General features: G+C 40.0%; 1 protein-coding gene across 4 annotated transcripts in view; it reads right to left on the bottom strand.

Moving 5' to 3' along the window:
- The window catches only part of rin2.L (Ras and Rab interactor 2 L homeolog), a 117,298-nt gene that overhangs the window by 20,335 nt on the left and 77,740 nt on the right, over positions 1-19,223 (bottom strand). For all 4 annotated transcript variants that reach the window (XM_018262901.2, XM_018262903.2, XM_041562668.1 and 1 more), the window contains 4 exons: positions 18,251-18,362; positions 17,216-17,288; positions 10,908-10,999; positions 6,539-7,624 (listed from right to left, as the gene is read on the bottom strand). In XM_018262901.2, the coding sequence (XP_018118390.1) occupies positions 6,539-7,624; positions 10,908-10,999; positions 17,216-17,288; positions 18,251-18,362 (1,363 nt within the window). The remainder of the gene's footprint in view (positions 1-6,538; positions 7,625-10,907; positions 11,000-17,215; positions 17,289-18,250; positions 18,363-19,223) is intronic.

Here is a 19,223-nt window from a genome sequence, read left to right as displayed (position 1 = left end):
ACAGCAATCATACGAAACTTATGTCCGACCAAAGCTAGTGACAGATCGGATCTTTGCGTCTATGTTCAGCTTAAAGAATAAAAAATGTAAAGCAATTGATGAATGTCTTCATTGCTGGTGAACAATCTGAAGACAACTGAGTTTAAAAAAGCTATTTGGAAAGTGAACCACCCCTTTATAGGAGGGTGTAGGGGTGAAGTGGAGGAGGTAATGGATGAGAGATAGAAGTGATAGAAGTGTCCCAACAATACTATATAGACATACGTGATATTGTTTGTTGCCCGAGTACAAATAAGCTAATGCCATGGTTTCATCAGTCCTGCTGAATTTTTTAATGGTGTTCATTACCTCCCTAAGCTGACAATCTGGATCAGTGCACCTGGACCCCACATCACTATTGGTGAATCCTTAATACTTTAGCTAATCGCATTTTCATTCTTCATCAAATTCCTGGCTGGAATCAAACTTAGATCCCCAACCCAAGGCAGCATCACTAACCACTGAAGACAATACCACCCTGCTGTCTTCAGGCAAGTGGGCTAATATAGAAGGAAACAAAGGAACAGATATAAACAGGCTACATTAATGAAACAAATATGGAGTTGTTGTTGCTATGCAGCAAGTCTGTCGGGTTTAGATTACAGCACTGCAATTTTGTGGCCCCCTGAGTTATTTTAGGGAGCCTGTTTAGTGAGACATCCAACAACCCATAATTGATATTTGGAGGACTTTCCCTATCTGTAATGTGTTTCTCACAGCTTAATGAATCATCTGCCAGTGAAACTGCCCGGGGGCAGACACTTATTAATAGTAGCTTCAGTTGCTTTAAATAGTAACGTCCATTTACAACATGCCAAGGTGAAAAGGTGCCCCCACTAAACTTACTCTTGCAGGGAATAAACTCTTTCAATAGGGGTTTCTTTCTTCTTTTGTGTACTGTTAAACCACAACAAGTTTCAGGAATTAGTCACGAGTTTCTGTCTGGTGTATTGGGCAATAGGAGTGTGAGCCTCTGGCATTGAGCTTTCTAACAGCACCTTCTGTCTGTGTCTCAGTCTCATTACCACTGTCTCCTGACTAGGTCAAAATCATCCAAACAGAACAGAAGAGGAAGAGGGAGTCAGGGGAAGCTATTCTTCATGTATCAGCACATTCTGCCAAACCTTTGCCTCTGAATGTCGTCTTTTGCAAATTTAGACAGTTACCTTAAAGTGCAAGAATCTAACTCAGTCCTGCTAGGGTGAGAACTCCAAATGTGCATTGATGCAGCCTGCATTGGCACCCATTATGTTCCATTTATTAACCCAATATGGTCTGGCACACAGTGGTCATATTGGGCAAAGATCTGCTTTTTTCACAACCTTGCCAAATGGGCAGATCCTCAGGTGCATGGCCACCTTAAGATAAATTAGAATCTCCTTTGACTGCTTTCACCAAAGCATTCCACATGGTCCTAAAATATTACTGTTCTCCAAGGACAATATAAGGGTCATTTACGACCACAAGTGCAGGGTGCAATTTTGGGAAATGTTTTTACCAACTACAAAATTCAAGCAACTGGATGGCACTCTGGTTAAAAACAGACTTATTGCAGCAGGCTGCAGATAAGATACACCTAATGCGTTTTGAGAATCACTCCATTAGACATAGGCTTCACTCTGGTTAAAAACGGATTTATTGCAGCAGGCTGCAGATAAGATACATCTAGGGGCACATTTACTTAGCTCGAGTGAAGGATTAGAATAAAAAATACTTCAAATTTCGAATTATTTTTTTGGCTACTTCGACCATCGAATTGGCTACTTCGACCTTCGAATCGAAAAACTAAAAATCGTTCGACTATTCGATAGTCGAAGTACTGTCTCTTTAAAAAAAACTTCCACCACCTACTTTGCCACCTAAAACCTACCGAGCACCAATGTTAGCGTATGGGGAAGGTCCCCATAGGCTTTCCTAGCTTTTTTTGATCGAAGGAAAATAGTTTGATCGATGGATTAAAATCCTTCGATTCGAAGGATTTAATCGTACGTTCGAAATGACTTTTCCTTCGATCGTTTGAAATGCGGTAAATCCTTCGACTTCGATATTCGAATGGTCGAATATCGAGGGTTAATTAACCCTCGATATTTGACCCATAGTAAATGTGCCCCCACATGCGGCCGCAAGTGGGGGCGATTGATGCACTTACAAAACACATTAAAGGGCACCAATCATGACCAAAATCATTTACTAAGTAAATACACTATGTGAAAGTTCAAGAAATTCTATTTTTAAAACCGTTAGAATTGTTTGTATAATGTAAATGATCAGCTCACTATACCTTCTGCAAGATCTCCCCTATCTCCACTGCAGTTCTAGCTGAGGCAGGCATCTTGGATTTCACTGGCTCCTCCTACCTATATCTTCCCAGCCAACTGTAGCTCTGAAATCTCGCACATGCTCAGTTCAAATTCCATTTTTGCTTATCAACCCTCCTTCTAAGCTATTTTCAAATCAGCCAAACCTGTGTGTTAGCTGCTGTACAGTAGTGCTGCCACCTGCTGGAAGTTAGCAGGTGGCAGCACTTCTAGTGGATACTTCTAGTGGAGGAGTTTACTAAAACAAGGCATTCTGGGTAGAATACTCAAAGCAGTGTTACAATCTGAGCATGCTCCTGAAATTTGCACATTAGAGTCTCTGTTAGAGTCTCAATATGGCCTCCCTCAGTGAAAGAACCCATTTGACAAAGTAAGGGATTTTTTTAAAACCTGCAGTTTTTTCAAAAAACTATATATGTAGTTTGATTAAACGTGTTTAGCTTGTACTGGTCAGATTGTTAATATGTGTTTGATTTTGGCTGTGATAGGTGCCCTTTAATTCATGCTGGAAAGCAAATTGCCTGGGGCCTGGATGGCATTTATGTCTGATTTTTTATGTCTGAGACAATTTCACTGTGTTTATTGACGCTGGCCTCTGTGGGAACCCTGGATATACCGTATTCTTTCAGGTGGTGATAACTTCAGTGTTCCCCAGCGTCTACAGGTGTATTTGCACACAATTCATCCGAACAGATTGGCAGGGCGCGATCGGGCTTGTTGTCAAAACTTGGAAGCGCAAGTGCTGTGGAATGAAATAACTTTATTGAATGGCGCTGGTTAATCCATTTTAACATTACCACTATGGTTTCTATGGTTGCAGTGGTAACTAAGCCATTATGTCTCAAAATATGGCAGCTTCCACTCATTCAGATGAGGCAGGCTTAACTGATACCTATGGCTCCCAAATTCAATGCAAATATGCAGAGATGGAAGGCTCTGAGCATAGAAGAAGTATCTTAATCATGTGATTTTATTCAGAAATGGATAACATAATATTTTGATAATGACATCATTGTAAACTGGAAAGGGACACTGCGTGTACCCATAATATGCAATGTTTTCAATGCAATTGATGTAAATATTATTTTATCCATTAAAAATTCAAGTTACAAAAAAAGAAATAGTATCTTATCATTTTTAAGTAAACCTTTAATATGTTACAGAAAAGCTAATTCTAAGCAACTGTTCAAATGGTTTCCATTATTTCTTTTTTTTCTTTAAAATCTTTTAATTATTTGCCTTCTTCTTCCGACTCTTTCCAGTCTTCAGATGGGGGTCACTGACCCCTTCTAAAAACAAATGCTCTGTAAGGCTACAAATTTATTGTTATTGCTACTTTTTATTACTCATCTTTCTATTCAGGCCTCTCCTATTCATATTCCAGTCTCTTATACAAATCAGTGCATGGTTTCTAGGGTAATTTGGATCCTAGCCAACAAATCGGAGAGCTGCTGAATAAAAATAACTCAAAAGCCACAAATTATATAACATGAAAACCAATTGTGAATTGTCTCTCTCTCTATCACTCTCTACGTCATACTAAAAGCTAATTTAAAGGTGAACAACCCCATTAAGGTACAGTAGATGAAAAGAGTGCAGATTTTTTATTACAAGTATTTTTTTAAGGAAAAGGGGACTTAAAACTCCAGCAGACATCAAAGCTCACTGCAGCATCACGTGAGCAACAGGGTGTGCTGCCCCTTCAATCTATATATAAAACTACAACTGTACAGGGAAATATTTGCTTTTTCTGTGAAATAAAATGAAAACAAAACACTGTTCAGGGTAAACAGGGTATACTTTCCCTTTAATACCTGGTATTATAATGGTGCTTTAAAGTTTACTGTATAATAATAAGCAGACAATGAATTTGTAGTACAGTTGGAAAATAGCTAGGGGCAATAGTTAAGAAACCTTTCATCAAAGAGCAAACATTTAAAGATGGCTGGAGCCCATACGACACAACATGTAAGCACATTTTATTTCTGCCAGCTGGGTTTCCCTTTAATCTTCCCCATGTTTGCTAGACAGTGGCGGCACATACGGTAATTTATCCTGTAACTAGTGTGTATGGAGAGCACCGCACTTTCAAGTTGTGCAACAGTAGCTTCTGTTCTACTGAAATGGGCAGATTTTATTATTTTGTGTCTGTGCCCTGCAATAAAAGAGTTAAGTGAGCTGCCTGCCTGGGCGTGTTTGGGCTAGCCAAATCCACATTTAATAAGTAGTTTGTGTGCCAAGCAGCTAAAAGCGTTTTTTTTTCTTTGCCTTCTTCTTTCTTACTTCAGAACCAGATTATAAGGTGTAAGCAGTCTGCAAAAATAATAAATCTGGCAGAAGCCAGCAGCAATGAGGGCGGGACATGGCATAACAAACTGGAGAGTCAGAGCTGGTAATGTTTAACCCTTTCATTGGCAGAGAGAGAGACAAAATGCTCAGCTCTTTGGTATATTGCATTCAACACAACAAAGTCTCTAATGCCCAACCTCCCTCATACAATGAAAGACACAGAATTTTACGGAGTCCTTTAGCAGGCATGGCATGGGCCATAAAAAATACCTTGGAAGGCAACATCTGGCTCTCCGGCCTTATCTGGATATACCTGTTCTACAAATTGAGTTTTGCAACACCTATAGATACCAGTGACCTGCATTTTTTGCATTCAGCGTTATCCAGCTATGCAGTCAGTGGTCTTAGCCCCTAATGACACCCATATGCTTAGTAGATAGTACAGGTTTTTTGTGGCAGCTCAAGAACAGAGGGTTCTTGAGCTGCCACAAAAAACCTGTACTATCTACTAAGCATATGGGTGTCATTAGGGGCTAAGACCACTGACTGCATAGCTGGATAACGCTGAATGCAAAAAATGCTAAGTAAACCCCGTGTTCACTGAGGGTTCATTTGTGCATGCCCCTCTAACAGACAAGTTTGTGAAGAATACACAAATACTGTTGTCGCCCCACTCAATTTTGACGATATCGCACAAGAAATAACGGTACCCCTTAGCACACATGGGTTTTTTAAACATCCTGCCTTCAAAAATCATTATTTGTGCACTGCTCAACTGGGCCCTTTAAGGGGTAGTTCCTGACAAACTTAGAATGTGGTGACAATTTTTACAAAAATTATTTTATAAATAGGCCACACTCTGATGCACCCCAGCCAGGCCCATTATTTTCAAACATGCCCCCAAACTGCCTGAAAGCCCACTCACTCTGCAAAAAGTTTCCATGCGGACCAGTGAAACTCAACCATCATTTCTGTGAGGTTGCTGCCAAGATTCGACATCAACTCACTTCCTAAACGTGTGATGATTTTGTTGTAAACAAACAGGATCCATCACACAATTCTTGCACAGACCCACTTGCCATGCTCAAAGCAGCAGAGAATAACAAGTTTGCACACACAGTGACTCACGTAGCCCCAAAACACACGCTACTGGCTAAGAAGGGAACACGTGATTTGTATTATTTCTTGTAGGCCCACCCCTGTCCTTCTTCATCAGCCCCTTTCCTGCAGTTTGTTCCTAAGTTATTTCAACATAAACACAAAGCAGCTGGGGGACAATTTCCAGCACAACAACAAAGGAGAAGTTAAACTAGTAATAAGTACAATGAATCAGTATTATTCTCTAGTATCACCTAAGCTTATCTATCTGCATATATAATGTAGATTATCTTGCAGAAACATTTACTAGCTCAGATGTGAACTACAAATTTCAGTATCTTCTGTCAGCACTACTGGGAGTTATAGTTTTAATCAGCTGAGCATTGATATTGTTGAGCTGATAGGGTTAGGCCTGCCTAAACCTACTGTTGTTGAAATACCACTTCCAGCATGGTGGATGGCTGAAGAACACGGCACATTCTACTTTTGTTTTTAGTGGCATATGTTTCAATGGGTGAAAGAGAGAGATTGCCCTTTGTTACATATGTTTATTAAAATCTTATAAAAGTTTCATCCTTTGTAGAAGTGGCTTCCACTAAAAGGCCTTCGTTTTAAACCAAGGCACTTAAAAGACCATTGTAGGAAAATTTATATTATTTTACTACAGCCAGGACAACATACTTTACAGGGTTTATGAGATGTGGGTCGAACAATGTGAACTGAGAATTCCTACCTTCTTTCAATTATTTTCACAACTGGTTACTAAACATGATCCAGGCACAAAATTTGCTTACCTATCTGATCTTCAGGAATTAGGGACTCGATGGGAGGATCCAGCTCAGAACTCTGCGACAAGTAGTTCTTCACTTGGGTCATGAATTGCCTGATGGTCTGCAGCATGTCAGTGCTAGAAATGTGGCAATCCTTATTCTCCTGCAGAAAACTGATGTAATCCTGAACAAGGCACCCGAAATAAGTACGCTTGTCACGGGACATGGCTACTATCTTCTTCACCATCTTCTTCTCAGGAGTCACAAGGGAGCTGAAGACCCCGCTAACTTTACGCAGATGGGTCTTTACAATTTTGGAGAAACCCAGAGAGGTGCCCCTCTTTTTACGAGACTTTATTGGAGGTGTCATAACCTCCTGATCACTTTCCTCCTCGCAGTCCTCCAGGCTGTCCCCTTCGCAGAAAACCTGCCCAGACCGGTCATACTCAAAAGAGTCTGAGGATGAGGTGGAGATGCTCATGTCACTCAGCCTCTGTGTCAGCAGGGTGGTCCGTACAGGGGAATTGCCGTTCTGAGCTCTTGTTAAGCTTTGAATTGTCTTTTGTGGAGGAGATTCCTCAGACTGCGACTCAACTGAAGAAAAAGGCGACAAGCTGTCATTCCCCTGCCACCTGCTAATAGTAGCTTGCTTCTTTAGGCGGGGAGGAGGTATGGGTGTAGCTTTATTAATAGGAGACTTTGCATTCCCTTCCCTGTTATGGAAGACTGTTTCTGGCATGCTTGATTCTTGCTTCACTGCTCTGGACAGCTGGAGACTTGTGCGATGACTAGTAATGGAAGGGGGAGGGGGCCGAGGAGGTGCTGATTTCACCCTCTCCGTGCCATTTGTTTCTTGGGTCCTTGTGCTCTCCCTCTTCCAGCCTCCTCCTGCATCCTCGCTGTGCACTTTTAAGAAGAGAGGATTAATGAAACACAGAGCTCTTTTGGTCTGGCTACATTCCAGTTCTGAGGGCGTTCTGGTGCGGAGAGAATGCACTCCGTTTAGTCGAGGGAGCTGAGGTGACTCCTTGTTGATGCAGTCTGAAGGGAGAGGCCATGCCACATTATGGGAATATCTGGGCTTGCAGTTTGCAGGGGAGCTCCAGAATTCTGAAAGGCATTAAAATCCTACTTACAATGTGTTTACATGTTTAAACAACTAAGTATATATACCACAAGTGAGCAAAGAACTGCCATTTACTTACATAAATAAAAACAAACAATCGGATGTTTCTAACTGCCCCCAATAAGTGCCTATGGATTACTGGAGTGGCATACTTTTGTCTTTGAAACTTTATGCCTACCTAAAGGCAATACAACCCAGGGAGATTTCAGGTGTATTACCCACCACATTATAGTACCCCTTTCCCACAATGAAAGGCCTAGGTTACAACAAGGTACAACTATTCCTACTCAAATATACCCAAGCCTGAAATAACAATAATGTGAAGAGAAGTTCAAACACTTTAAATGTTACTGTTCCTAGTATGTTATAGAATATTCTATTGGTTACCCTTCCACAGTACCTCTTTCCAGTTTGAATTTTATAAATGAGGGCCAACTGAAATACCAATGTGTACATCATACAAAAGGTTAATTTAAAGGAGGCCTATACCTTTCAGCATGACAAAGAATTCAGCTGGGGCAAATTTTCCTATGAGATCAGAGTATACCCCTTTCTACACACAATGTCACCCCTCTCTCTTCTGCCCTTTTGTTTATATTGCTTCACATTTATTGCTTCACCATATTCTGACCTGCCATTTAATGGGACCATGGTGGTGCTGAAATATAGCAGAGCTTAAAGGGCAAGTCAACCCCAAAACATTTGCCTAATAAAAGAAAACATCCTTCTAAGCAACTTTCCAATATACATTTATTAAACATTTTCAGTACTTTTTATGTGTAAAAAACATTTGCTTTTAAAAGCAGCATTTGCCTAACGCCTGCTTGATACTTTTTAAACAATGTTGCAAAAGTCTTAGTTCCCCACCAAAGACAAGTCTGTTAATCAGCTGCCTTGTCTTACATTGTATCAACAGTCTGAGCCATCAGGGCAAAGACTAGAAAGAAACACTGCTTTCAATAGCAATACATATACAAATAAATTAAAAAACAATAGAAAATTTGTACTGAATGTATATTGCAAAGTTGCTTAAAATTATGGTTTCTTTTATTTGGCAAACCTCATTTTTTTGGTTTTACATTCCCTTTAAATGAGCATCATGTTCTTGTGCATACAAATTGTTTTTATCACCCACACAATACCTGCTTTGGACCTGATTCTGCACTACCAGGAGGATTTGGTTCATATTAGCTATTTGTTTTTAATTAAAGATTGGATTTTATTCCTCAGTAATCCACCAAATGACTTGAATAGTCGGACTCTTCAACACATGGAGTAGCTATCTCCACAGCAGTATCAAATAACACAGGAAACACTGGAGAGTCTTCAAACGTGTGATAAATGTAGTTTTTATTGACGCACAGTCCGTCAATAAAAACTACATTTATCACACTTTTGAAGACTCTCCAGTGTTTCCTTTGTTTTTAATTAACATTAGTGAAATGTGCTTATGCTGATTGCATGGTATGTTGCATACATCCACACAAATGCAGCTATTCTGCACAAACGATTGCTGAGACTATTATGCCTATATAGAAAATACACTCCTTTTCATCCACTTCTTAGCCAAACCCATCAGCTGCTAATGTTTTTTTCTTACGCTCTCTTTCTCTCTCCCTCCCTCTCTTGAAGCCCATAAATACACAGCTGTGTATGTGCCGTGATTACAAAACCTGAGTTTTCTGAGGCTCAGCACTATGAAATATGGCACGAGCTCTGCTTTTTTCACAGCAAGTCAATGAGTAACAGGAAACTCAGCCTAAAAGCCCAACTCACGTCTGTTCTACTTGTCTGGGGCCAGAGAAAGATTTCAGATTGCACGACAGAAGGACACAAAGAACTCCTGACTATCCTTCAGCTCAAAGTCTGCCACCACAGAATCCTGTACTATTATTAATATAAATACCTAGCATTTTTCACAAATTAAGAAAAAATATCTAGTGTCAATATTTAAGGGTAGGTTTCACAAATGTATCCTGAGTAGTTAACCCCTTATACTGTATCTGTTCATTTTTCTTTGTAGTCGACACACACTAAAATAAGTCTACTGTCTACACAGGGTGGATTTCTGAGCAAAAGTGCACAGTTCCTAATCCCAGAATTAGGGCATTAGCACAAATAACATATCCGTGTGACACAAACAGTAAAACGGTTGTTCACATTTGAATTAACTTTTAGTATGATGTAGAGTGATATTCTGAGGCAATTTGCAATTGGTTTTCATTTTTAATTATTTGTATTTCAAGTTATTTAGCTTTTTATTCAGCAGTTTGCAGCTTCAACTACCTGGTTTCTAGGGTCCAAATTACCCTAGCAAACATGCATTGATTTGAATGAGAGACTGGAAGGAGAGGGCCTGAATAGTAAAATGAATAATAAAGTAGTAAAATTATAAATTTGTAGCGTTACAGAACCTTTGTTTTTAGATAAGGCCAGTGACCCCCCCCCATGTGAATGCTGGAAAGAGTCATAAGAAGAAGGCAAATAATTCAAAAACTATAAAAAAAATTTAAAAGTTGCTTCAAATTAGCTATTCTATAACGTTAAAGCTGCACCACCCCTTTAAGCTGGTCATACACTGATTTTATGATTTTCAGTATGTGTATGTAGACCTGACAATCCTGACCAAGATCTGTATACTGTGGAGTTTGCAGATTTAAAATATCATCTGCAGTCAAAGAGCCACGACTCTTGGCCCAAACAGCTATACCGTGTGTGGCCCCCTCGTAGAGTATCCAACCATTCGGCTAATTGTCCAGATACTGTTGGGGTTTGCCACATGTATGAATGAATGTGATAGTTCCACCGCACACCTGTAATTCACATAAACTGCAATAGTGGTGCTGGTCCTCCGTAGACACGCCCAGGTCCCTTAGCAACAGCAAATGTCTGAAAAGAGATCCTCACACTGGATAATGCAGTCGGGGAAATGACCTCTTTTTTTAATATAACATGCTACCTATGGCATAATTAAAAAAAAGGGGTAAATTCTCTGACTGCATTATCCCATGTGTGCGGTTCTCTTTTCGAACATTTGCTATTGCCATATGTATGGCCGCCTAAACAAGAAGCATAAGCTCTCATGGTCAGTGCCCTATGACCTCTTGCCTTGATGATTTCTATGTTTTCCCCCGAATGTATTGTGTCTATCGTCAAAGGTTACTGCCAGTAACTGCAAGGCATGAATGAGTTAAGGATTAAAATACAATAACCGGATAAGGAAAATTTAATATAAAACCTATGGTTAGATGCTTTCATTCCACTCACCTATTCCGAGTTGGGCAATCTCCTCGAGTTCAGCTTCTGTCTTGGCTGTAGCAATTGCATGGGGCAATTTCAAGGTAAAAGGAAGGACATCCCTGACAATATTAAAGAAAACATTTAATTAATCGTGATTACTAAACATGCTCTTTTTTTGGCAAAACAAATGCACAGCATTTAGAATAGAGAGAATGGATCTGTCCTTACATCTTTGCTACTTCATTGGCTCCACTTTAATCCTGGGAATTTGTCCAGTTTCGCTGAAAAATTACTGAATTTCCCACGAAATTTGCAAAACATTCGCGAAACGTGTATTTTGATGCCAGCGTCAATTTTGACACCAGCATTAATGTCAATGGCCATCTGAATAATGTTGACGCGCAATGGTTTTGATGCAAGCTACTTTTCTGACGTGCATCCAAAATTTTTTGATGCTGGTGAATTCTTGCCGGTGAAGCGAATTTATTCGCCGGCGGGCGGCGAAACAAGTGAATTCATCGCAAATTTGCGACTGCCGAATTTATTCGCCCATCACTAAGGGGCCGATTCACTAAGCTCGAGTGAAGGATTCGAATGAAAAAAATGCGAATTTCGAAGTATTTTTTGGGTACTTCGACCATCGAATTGGTTAAATTCGTTCGAAATCGAACGAAAAATCGTTCGACTATTCGACCATTCGATAGTCGAAGTACTTTCCCTTTAAAAAAAACTTCGACCCCCTACTTCGGCAGCTAAAAGCTACCGAAGTCAATGTTAGCCTATGGGGAAGGTCCCCATAGGCTTGCTAACCTTTTTTTGATCGAAGGATTTTCCTTCGATCGTTGGATTAAAATCCTTCGATCGATCGAACGCAGGATTAGCGCTAAATCGTTCGACTTCGAAATTCGAAGTCGAACGATTTTAGTTCCCAGTCGAATATCGAGGGTTAATTAACCCTCGATATTCGACTCTTGATGAATCGGCCCCTAACTGTCACTACTATTTGTCGGACATAACTTTCGCATGATTGTTGTATGGCCAGAACATCATCTGATTTGTTCTTTTATTACTTTATTTAATCTGAATGGTTAGTGGTAGGTCATGAGATTGCACCACACAATTGTTCGTCCGATAGGCTATTTCTGCACGTCTATGGCCATCTTAACTCAGAAGGCACAGGTTGAGAAACCACTACATATACTAAATGGTTCACTGAAACCAAAACACACATCTTGGTATAATGTATAGGGACAAGGTCATCGCTCCGAGGATTAACAATAAAAATGTAAATGCAAAAAAATGAAAGGTTTATGTCTCAGACAAAACCCTTCATAATGAGTGAAAAACAAACACTATATACAAGTATCTCACTTAAAATAGTAGAATAAAATGTAGAAAGCATGGTTTTGAAGCAAAAGGACACAATATTGCATGCAAAGGAAAACATATAGGATATTTAACTTATGGAACAGACTGAGGATGGAAAGTTTATCTGAGGTTAGTTGAGGAATACAGTCCAACAAATCTATTGCATATAACAGCCTGGAGCATTTCCAGCTGACTTAAAAGAGTCTTCATGAATGAAGATCATGCGAGTTCAAGTAAAATTCTGGCAGCTTCAGCAAGACACAAGTATAGGCTTACAGGCCTGAAATAAGCAATTCTACTGTAGCAACCTGTATCATCTCAGCTTGTCACTGAGCAGGCCATTGTTCATCCGCATTCAGTAAATCGATTTCATTTCTGGGAATAAGTTAAGTGGCCAAATTGCAAATGATACAAAAGAAAATTCTGTCAATGCAGATTTTACTATCTGGTACTACCCAGGACTTGAGGGCAGAGCCACCAGTTTGGCTGTAAGAGCAGTTTTTAGGGGCATGTCTATTATGCTGTATAAAAAACAGTGGGATAATACACTACACATTGCCATGTAAAAAATGGAGTCAAATGTTTACACGTCTTTCTTAGAGTGACTTCTGCCAGGAGCAATGTAAAATAACGGCGGCAAATCTGCCTTTTGCATGCTGTAAAATCACATATACCTCGCCATTTATTTTACACCATTTTGTTGGAAAATTTCATTTTACACAGCATAATAAATATACCCCTTAGTGTTTCTGTTTTTTCACAAGAACTGAATTTCACCCCCTCTTTTCCAATGCTGCAGATTAACACACTACCCCTGGCAGTGTGCTAAATCTTTTAATACCCCTAAATGTCACTATTACAAGCTTATGTTACAGTGGGGAGTGTGGTTAACCTTGCACGCTGAGTAGCAATGCCAGTGTGTGGCCAACCATGCAAGAGCAACACAATGGTGCAAAGGGTAGCACTGCTGGGGTCATAGGTTCAATTCCAGTCAGCCCACTGCAAAGAGTTTTTATAAGGAATGCACAAAATTCGCTATTTTGGAATCCGTAATACTTTATGAAAGATTCAGCCAAAAACCAAACTGAATCCGAAACCTAATTTGCATATTCAAATGAAAGCCAGGAAGGGCCAAAAAATAACTGATTCGGGCAGGCATTTGGATTAGGCCAAATCTACATACTGCTGAAAAAGGCAGAATCCCGAACCGAATCCTGGATTCAGTTAATCCCTAGTTTCTATATCCCCCCTTCCTGGATACGCCAGTTTTATTTTGCATCAGCCTGAAAAGGTCCAAGATTTATAGTTAGGTTAATTTACGAACATCCTATCAGTGCTATGGAATGTGCTAATGTGGTAAGAATGCAATTGTTTTATTGGTAATTCACTCATGTAAACTCCCTTTGTGCATCATCTCCAACCCAGACAAAAATAAATATGGTTGAAATTGCTTGGATTACTATTTATACAATCTGAAAGTTCTATTTAGAATAGTACTCACTGTGTTCAGGCAATTTTTTGAACCCATGAACAGGCACCGATATGAATGCCACTTCGGATCCTACTCTCTATGAACGCCAACATGTCGCATGAGAAGTTGAAACCAGGTCTGGATTGGCTTCAACTTTGCATGCTCCTGCTGGCATGCTCACCTAGAAAAAGTTCTGAAGTGGGGTTGATAAAATATACACAAACCCCACTGCGTAACTTTGCATTCTAAAGCAGGTACACATATAGGGGCCCTTGTGAGAGTATTGGGTGACACAGAGATTTTCAGTTGATTTGATTGGAGTGGTTGGAGATTTGTAACATCTGGAGAACCACAGTCCTGCCATGCTACTGAACAAAACAGGAATTGGAAAGACTTCTTGGAATCTAAAGTTTCTCTTAAAGACATAGCCAGTGTGTAAAGTTCAATGAGTTTGCATGATTAAACATTTCTATGGGTCGCTTCTGTGTTTTTTTTTATTACTTTGGATACATAAAAAGTCCCTTCCAAGATGGAAAATAAGATCACAATGAGCTGCAACATAAACCTATCATTAGGCAGCTCTTTTCTGCTGAGTGCTGAGAAGCCGTGGTTGGAGATGACCCTGCTGCACTTCCTGTGCCAGAGACCATATTACTGTTTCTTCCCTGGGTCTCAGCCCACACAAACCTGATACTCAGTCTCTCCGATACATTTCAGTATCAATAGATCTCTCATTTATATCACCATACTTCACAAAACAAGCTCTATGGGATACAACATTTTTTTTAAATACAGTGGATATATTTTAATGTATCCACTGGCCATGCACTTTACAATGACATGCACTTTATGCAATACCCAAATTAGAGTCCTGCATCAGGATGGGCACCCACAGAATACCCATTTAGTGGTCAGTCCATGGGTAACCCACGATGGGTAACCCGGCCAAGGTGCAGAAATAATCCCTCCCCTAAGGATACGGCAAGTTTTTTTACTCTTCCCTTCTTATCTGGTGCCAGAGTCACTTAAAGTCCACAATGACATTGCTTTTGATTTCACAGGTCCCGGGTTGTAAGGAAAGTCAACTATTTGTGGTCTGGGTCTGGTAGCAGGTCTCAGTAGAGGGACATATTAGGTGGCAGGTGTGAGTTTGTTGTGGGTCAGCGGGTCTGGTTAGGGCACGGGTCTGCCATACCCAAATGCTTCACTGCATAAAAATCAGTGCACCTGATCTTAACAAGAATCCCCTTGCATGGCAGACATTTACAAGTGATCTTATAAGTGATTCAGAAGTTTAATGGCTTAATAACACTGGCAGGTTCAACTGCATGAGGACTATTTGCTCAACAGCTTCCAATGCAAAATCTTCACGCCCTGGTGAGCAGAGACTTAGTAAAATTCCATGGCTGCCTTCAAGCTGATTCAACTGACTTCAGCTTTGCTGTTTAGGGACTCTATAAATAAAATGAGCGTCTTAATTTTCTCCTTAGTCATTTTATATGCTAAATATTTCAATCTCCACATAAAAATATACTCTATTACATGTGCATTTACCTGTTAAAATGCAAAGTATTTTCTTTTCTTATCTCCACTTACTTGCAAGGTGAAGTTTGCTCCCCTTTCACCTAGCATGTGATTTGCTAATATCTTGTGAATAAATTACTATATTGGTACATTTGTCCTTTTCTAGCCTCTAAGTACATGCTAAAGTTCTGGTCAGTCCTTTCAAATACAATCTCGAGGCACAACAAACAGCAGCTTCATAGTGCTAACCATCTATTTACTATCGTAGCCATTTCACTATTTTATTTTTTCATTATGGCCAGGGTAACTTGAAAATGTTATTACAATGCAGAAGCTTAGACAGAAATGATTCTTATGCACTCCTTCACAAGCCAAGTAGGTGGGTTAAAGGATAATGTAAAGGGGTGGCAATTACCCCGGTGATTGCAAACCTGGGACATTTGGGCTTCTTCTTTAAAGAAAGTAATTCCCAAGGCGTTCATCTTGCAGTGTAGTGTGGTCATTTTAAGTCTTCTTCCCAATGCTGAATCATGGGATGTGCATGCAAACTACATTAAGGGTGGTGCAGGATTATTGAGAAAAAGGTACAAATAATGGCACTGCCTAACCTAACCTGCAGGTCAATGTATTTATTAAAAACAAGGAGTGCTGGCCTGAGAACTCCTGGTTCGCAAATAGAATAATTAGGTGGTGCCTAAATAATTGTCACCCTCTGTATTTTCAGTGTCCTTTAAAAAAAACTGCAACCTTGCTGCACAGGGTGACGGTCAAGTTGTCCTAGTAACACAAAAATGTACCACTAGCTGCATTAAGGTACATGTGGAAATAAGAAAGGCTAAGGAAGGTAAAATCACTGGGGGTCCAAAGTTAGGACCCCCCAGTGCTCCTGTTAAAGGAGAATGAAAAGACACATGTTAGACACCCCCAGTGATTATAATCACTTACAGGAGTACTTTAAAGGAGAAGGTAAGCTGCTGAAGCAGTTTATTGCCAATAGATTAGCCACAATAGTGCAAGCTATAAGACTATATTTATTCTGCAGAATGATTGACCATACCTGAGTAAACAGCTCTAGAAGCTACCTGTTTGTTTAGGATAGCAGCTGTCATATTAGCTTGGTGTGACATCACTTTCTGCCTGAATCTGTCCCTGCTCACTCAATCTGTCCCTGCTCACTCTGGACTCAGATTACAGCAGAGAGGGGAGGAGGCTGGGGGAAAGGGAGGGGGAGAGATGAGCAAACTGAGCATGCTCAAGCCCTAGCCCTGGAGGTTTATGCTAAAAACAGGAAGTCTGATACAGAATCCCATGTATATACAATAGAAGGAAAGAAATGCCGTGTTTCTTGTGACAGAGGACTCAGAGCAGCACTATTTTGAGGGTTTACTTGTGTTTTTATATAGACCTTTCTCATAAAGCTTACTTCATTTTAGCCTTTCCTTCTCCTTTAAGCTGGTGCTCCTATTAGGAGAAAACTACACTGGCCACAGTACTTTGGAGCAAAAAAACCCACATGGCGATCTTTTTCCTGCTTATTCTTTCTTCATGCTGGGTGAGCATGGGAAGTATAGTGGAACTGAACTTTAAGAAAGAAAGTCACTCTACTGCACATGCATTGGTCAGTCGTCATTAAAGCATGAAGAAGTGGAAGGCGGAAGATCATCCATGATGCTCGCTCAGCAGTACCATGAGCCGATGTAGTTTTATGCTAACAAGTGTACCAGCCCGGGGTATCAGGTAAGGAATTATAATTACTGGGGGGGGCTAACATTTGACACCCTCCATGTGATATAAACTTTACTTATCCTTTAAGATCCACTAGGGCATGCAAGGTGAAACTCGGGTACTCTGGTAATACAACCAATAGTTATTAATTTCCATCCTTTATCTTTTCTTATTTTATATAGCACCAACACATTTATGCAGCAGCCCTATTACCATATTGGCACAAAGTGTAAAGCAGAAACCTTACCTGCTGATACAGTAAAATGAAATAAGCCTGAATATATCTGCAAAGCTGATTCCAGAGCCTTCAAGGGAAAAAGCTGCAAAAAGAAAAAAACAAAAACAACGGTGACCGGTTTAGCCAGCTAACAAGAGGTTAACTTCAATTGTGGTGTTTTACTGAAAGAGTAAGCAGTAATGTTTAGCAACTATCAAACAAAGTAGTGTTCTCGTAATTGAAAACAACTGTGCCGGGTACGTTTCTCTGCCAAGAAAGCAGTTTTACTAAATATATGGAGCCTGGAAGTTCTATCCGTTTTCCTCATTCCAGAGGAATGCTTTCATGCACAAGAAATGGGTCAAAATAGATCCTTATTGCACAACGAACAAGTATCAAAACAAGGAGCTAACACACTTTACTATATTTCGGCTGCTACTTTTTGTCAATGGTCAGATGAGGCAAACAGGTTTCCTTATAGTGTATTAAATGTGTCTATATGGAAAATGACAGTATTTGTCTTTCTTCCCTTATTTTCAGGTCACAAGACATGTAAAGGAAAGCATGCCTTATTTCAAAGCTTTATTTTTCCCATGAAAGTCACCACGTTTGTGGATATCCCTGTGCACATCTTTCTTCTATATGTTCCTAACTGTCATATCACTGACTTATATTTGCCATATTCTCCATGCACAGTGAAGCGCAACGATATAAACAAATCATTAGTGTGAGATTTTGTAATGAAGACCTTAAGCGGAAATGAAGCTACATTGGAAAATATTTATTTGCAGATGTAAATATGTATAGAAGAAAATCAAGGAAGGCAAGGACTGGATTGACAAATTACTTTACTGGAGCAATTCTAAATGCCAAGGCACATACTGTGTTTTTTATGGTGTGCCAAGAGTGAATTCTGGGAAACCTGCACACAAGGGATGGAGGGGCAATAAACATAAAAAATAAAAATTCTAATCTGCATCCATTTAGCATGAGATTAATGATTTCTCCATATAATAATGGGATGGCAACGATAAGCAAGCAGCTCAGTAAGAAACAATCACTTACTGTAGGAACTCTCTTTTATCACAAATTCCTGAAAATGGGATGCAAACTGATTTGGCATACGGACAGAGATCACTTTCTTCTGAAGCTTGTTGGATTTTCTAACAAGAAAAGTCTGTGAAGAAAGAATAAAGCAGGCAGAGGTGGCTTAGTGAGCTGTGTAATTACGTCAGGGATTCACTAGAATGCACTGGTTGTGGTAACATGACTGGCAAGTTGCAACATATGAGAAAAAAGTGCACTTCCCTATCTGTTACTGTCCAGTATTTCCATTTTATCAAGATAATGTTTCTGGACTCACTCGTGATTCTAAATCCTGTCTCATTCAAGTCATTTGTTGGTACTACATATGTATATGTGCTCTGCAGCAGTCCATAAAAGAAAGTTTGGAAACCAAGATGAAGTCTTCAATTTCCAAGATTAATAGTCACTTTAAAGTTGGGCTGTAAGAGGAGGACAACAGAAGGAGACCTTCTTCGATAGGGTAACATAATGCTGTAAGATAGCTATCAAAATTTGAGATTTCCTTTAGAGAGAAGGTTTATGCAGTTATTCATCCCAACTCTGGTCATTATGATACAGGGTCAGACTGGGCTGGCGGGACAACCGGAAAAAAACACGATGGGTTCCGGCCCTCGTGAGCCCCCGCCAGCCCAGACCCACTCGCCAATTGGCTGGCCCCATTAAAAAAATGAAATGAGGGACGCCAGAGTTCCTGCATATGGGGGACCCCAGAACTTTGGAACCGGTGGGCCCCCAATGGTCCTATCTGACCCTGTAATGATAAAAAATTTTATGCCAAATAGTTTACCAGGTTTCCTATTTGATCAACGTTCAGCTAAATTAAAAGCTTACACAGTCTTACTCAAGATTGCAGAGACGTATTGATCGTGCCAGCAATGAATGCTGTTGGGATCATTTCCTACTCCTAGATGCTAGCGAAACACAAAACAATCAAAGCCAATTGGCGCTGTGA

This window comes from Xenopus laevis, chromosome 5L, assembly GCF_017654675.1.
Source record: "Xenopus laevis strain J_2021 chromosome 5L, Xenopus_laevis_v10.1, whole genome shotgun sequence".
In the NCBI taxonomy this organism is placed as follows: Eukaryota; Metazoa; Chordata; class Amphibia; order Anura; family Pipidae; genus Xenopus; species Xenopus laevis.
The sequence above is the reverse complement of the archived record's forward strand: the minus strand, read 5'-3'. Positions and strand labels throughout refer to the sequence as shown.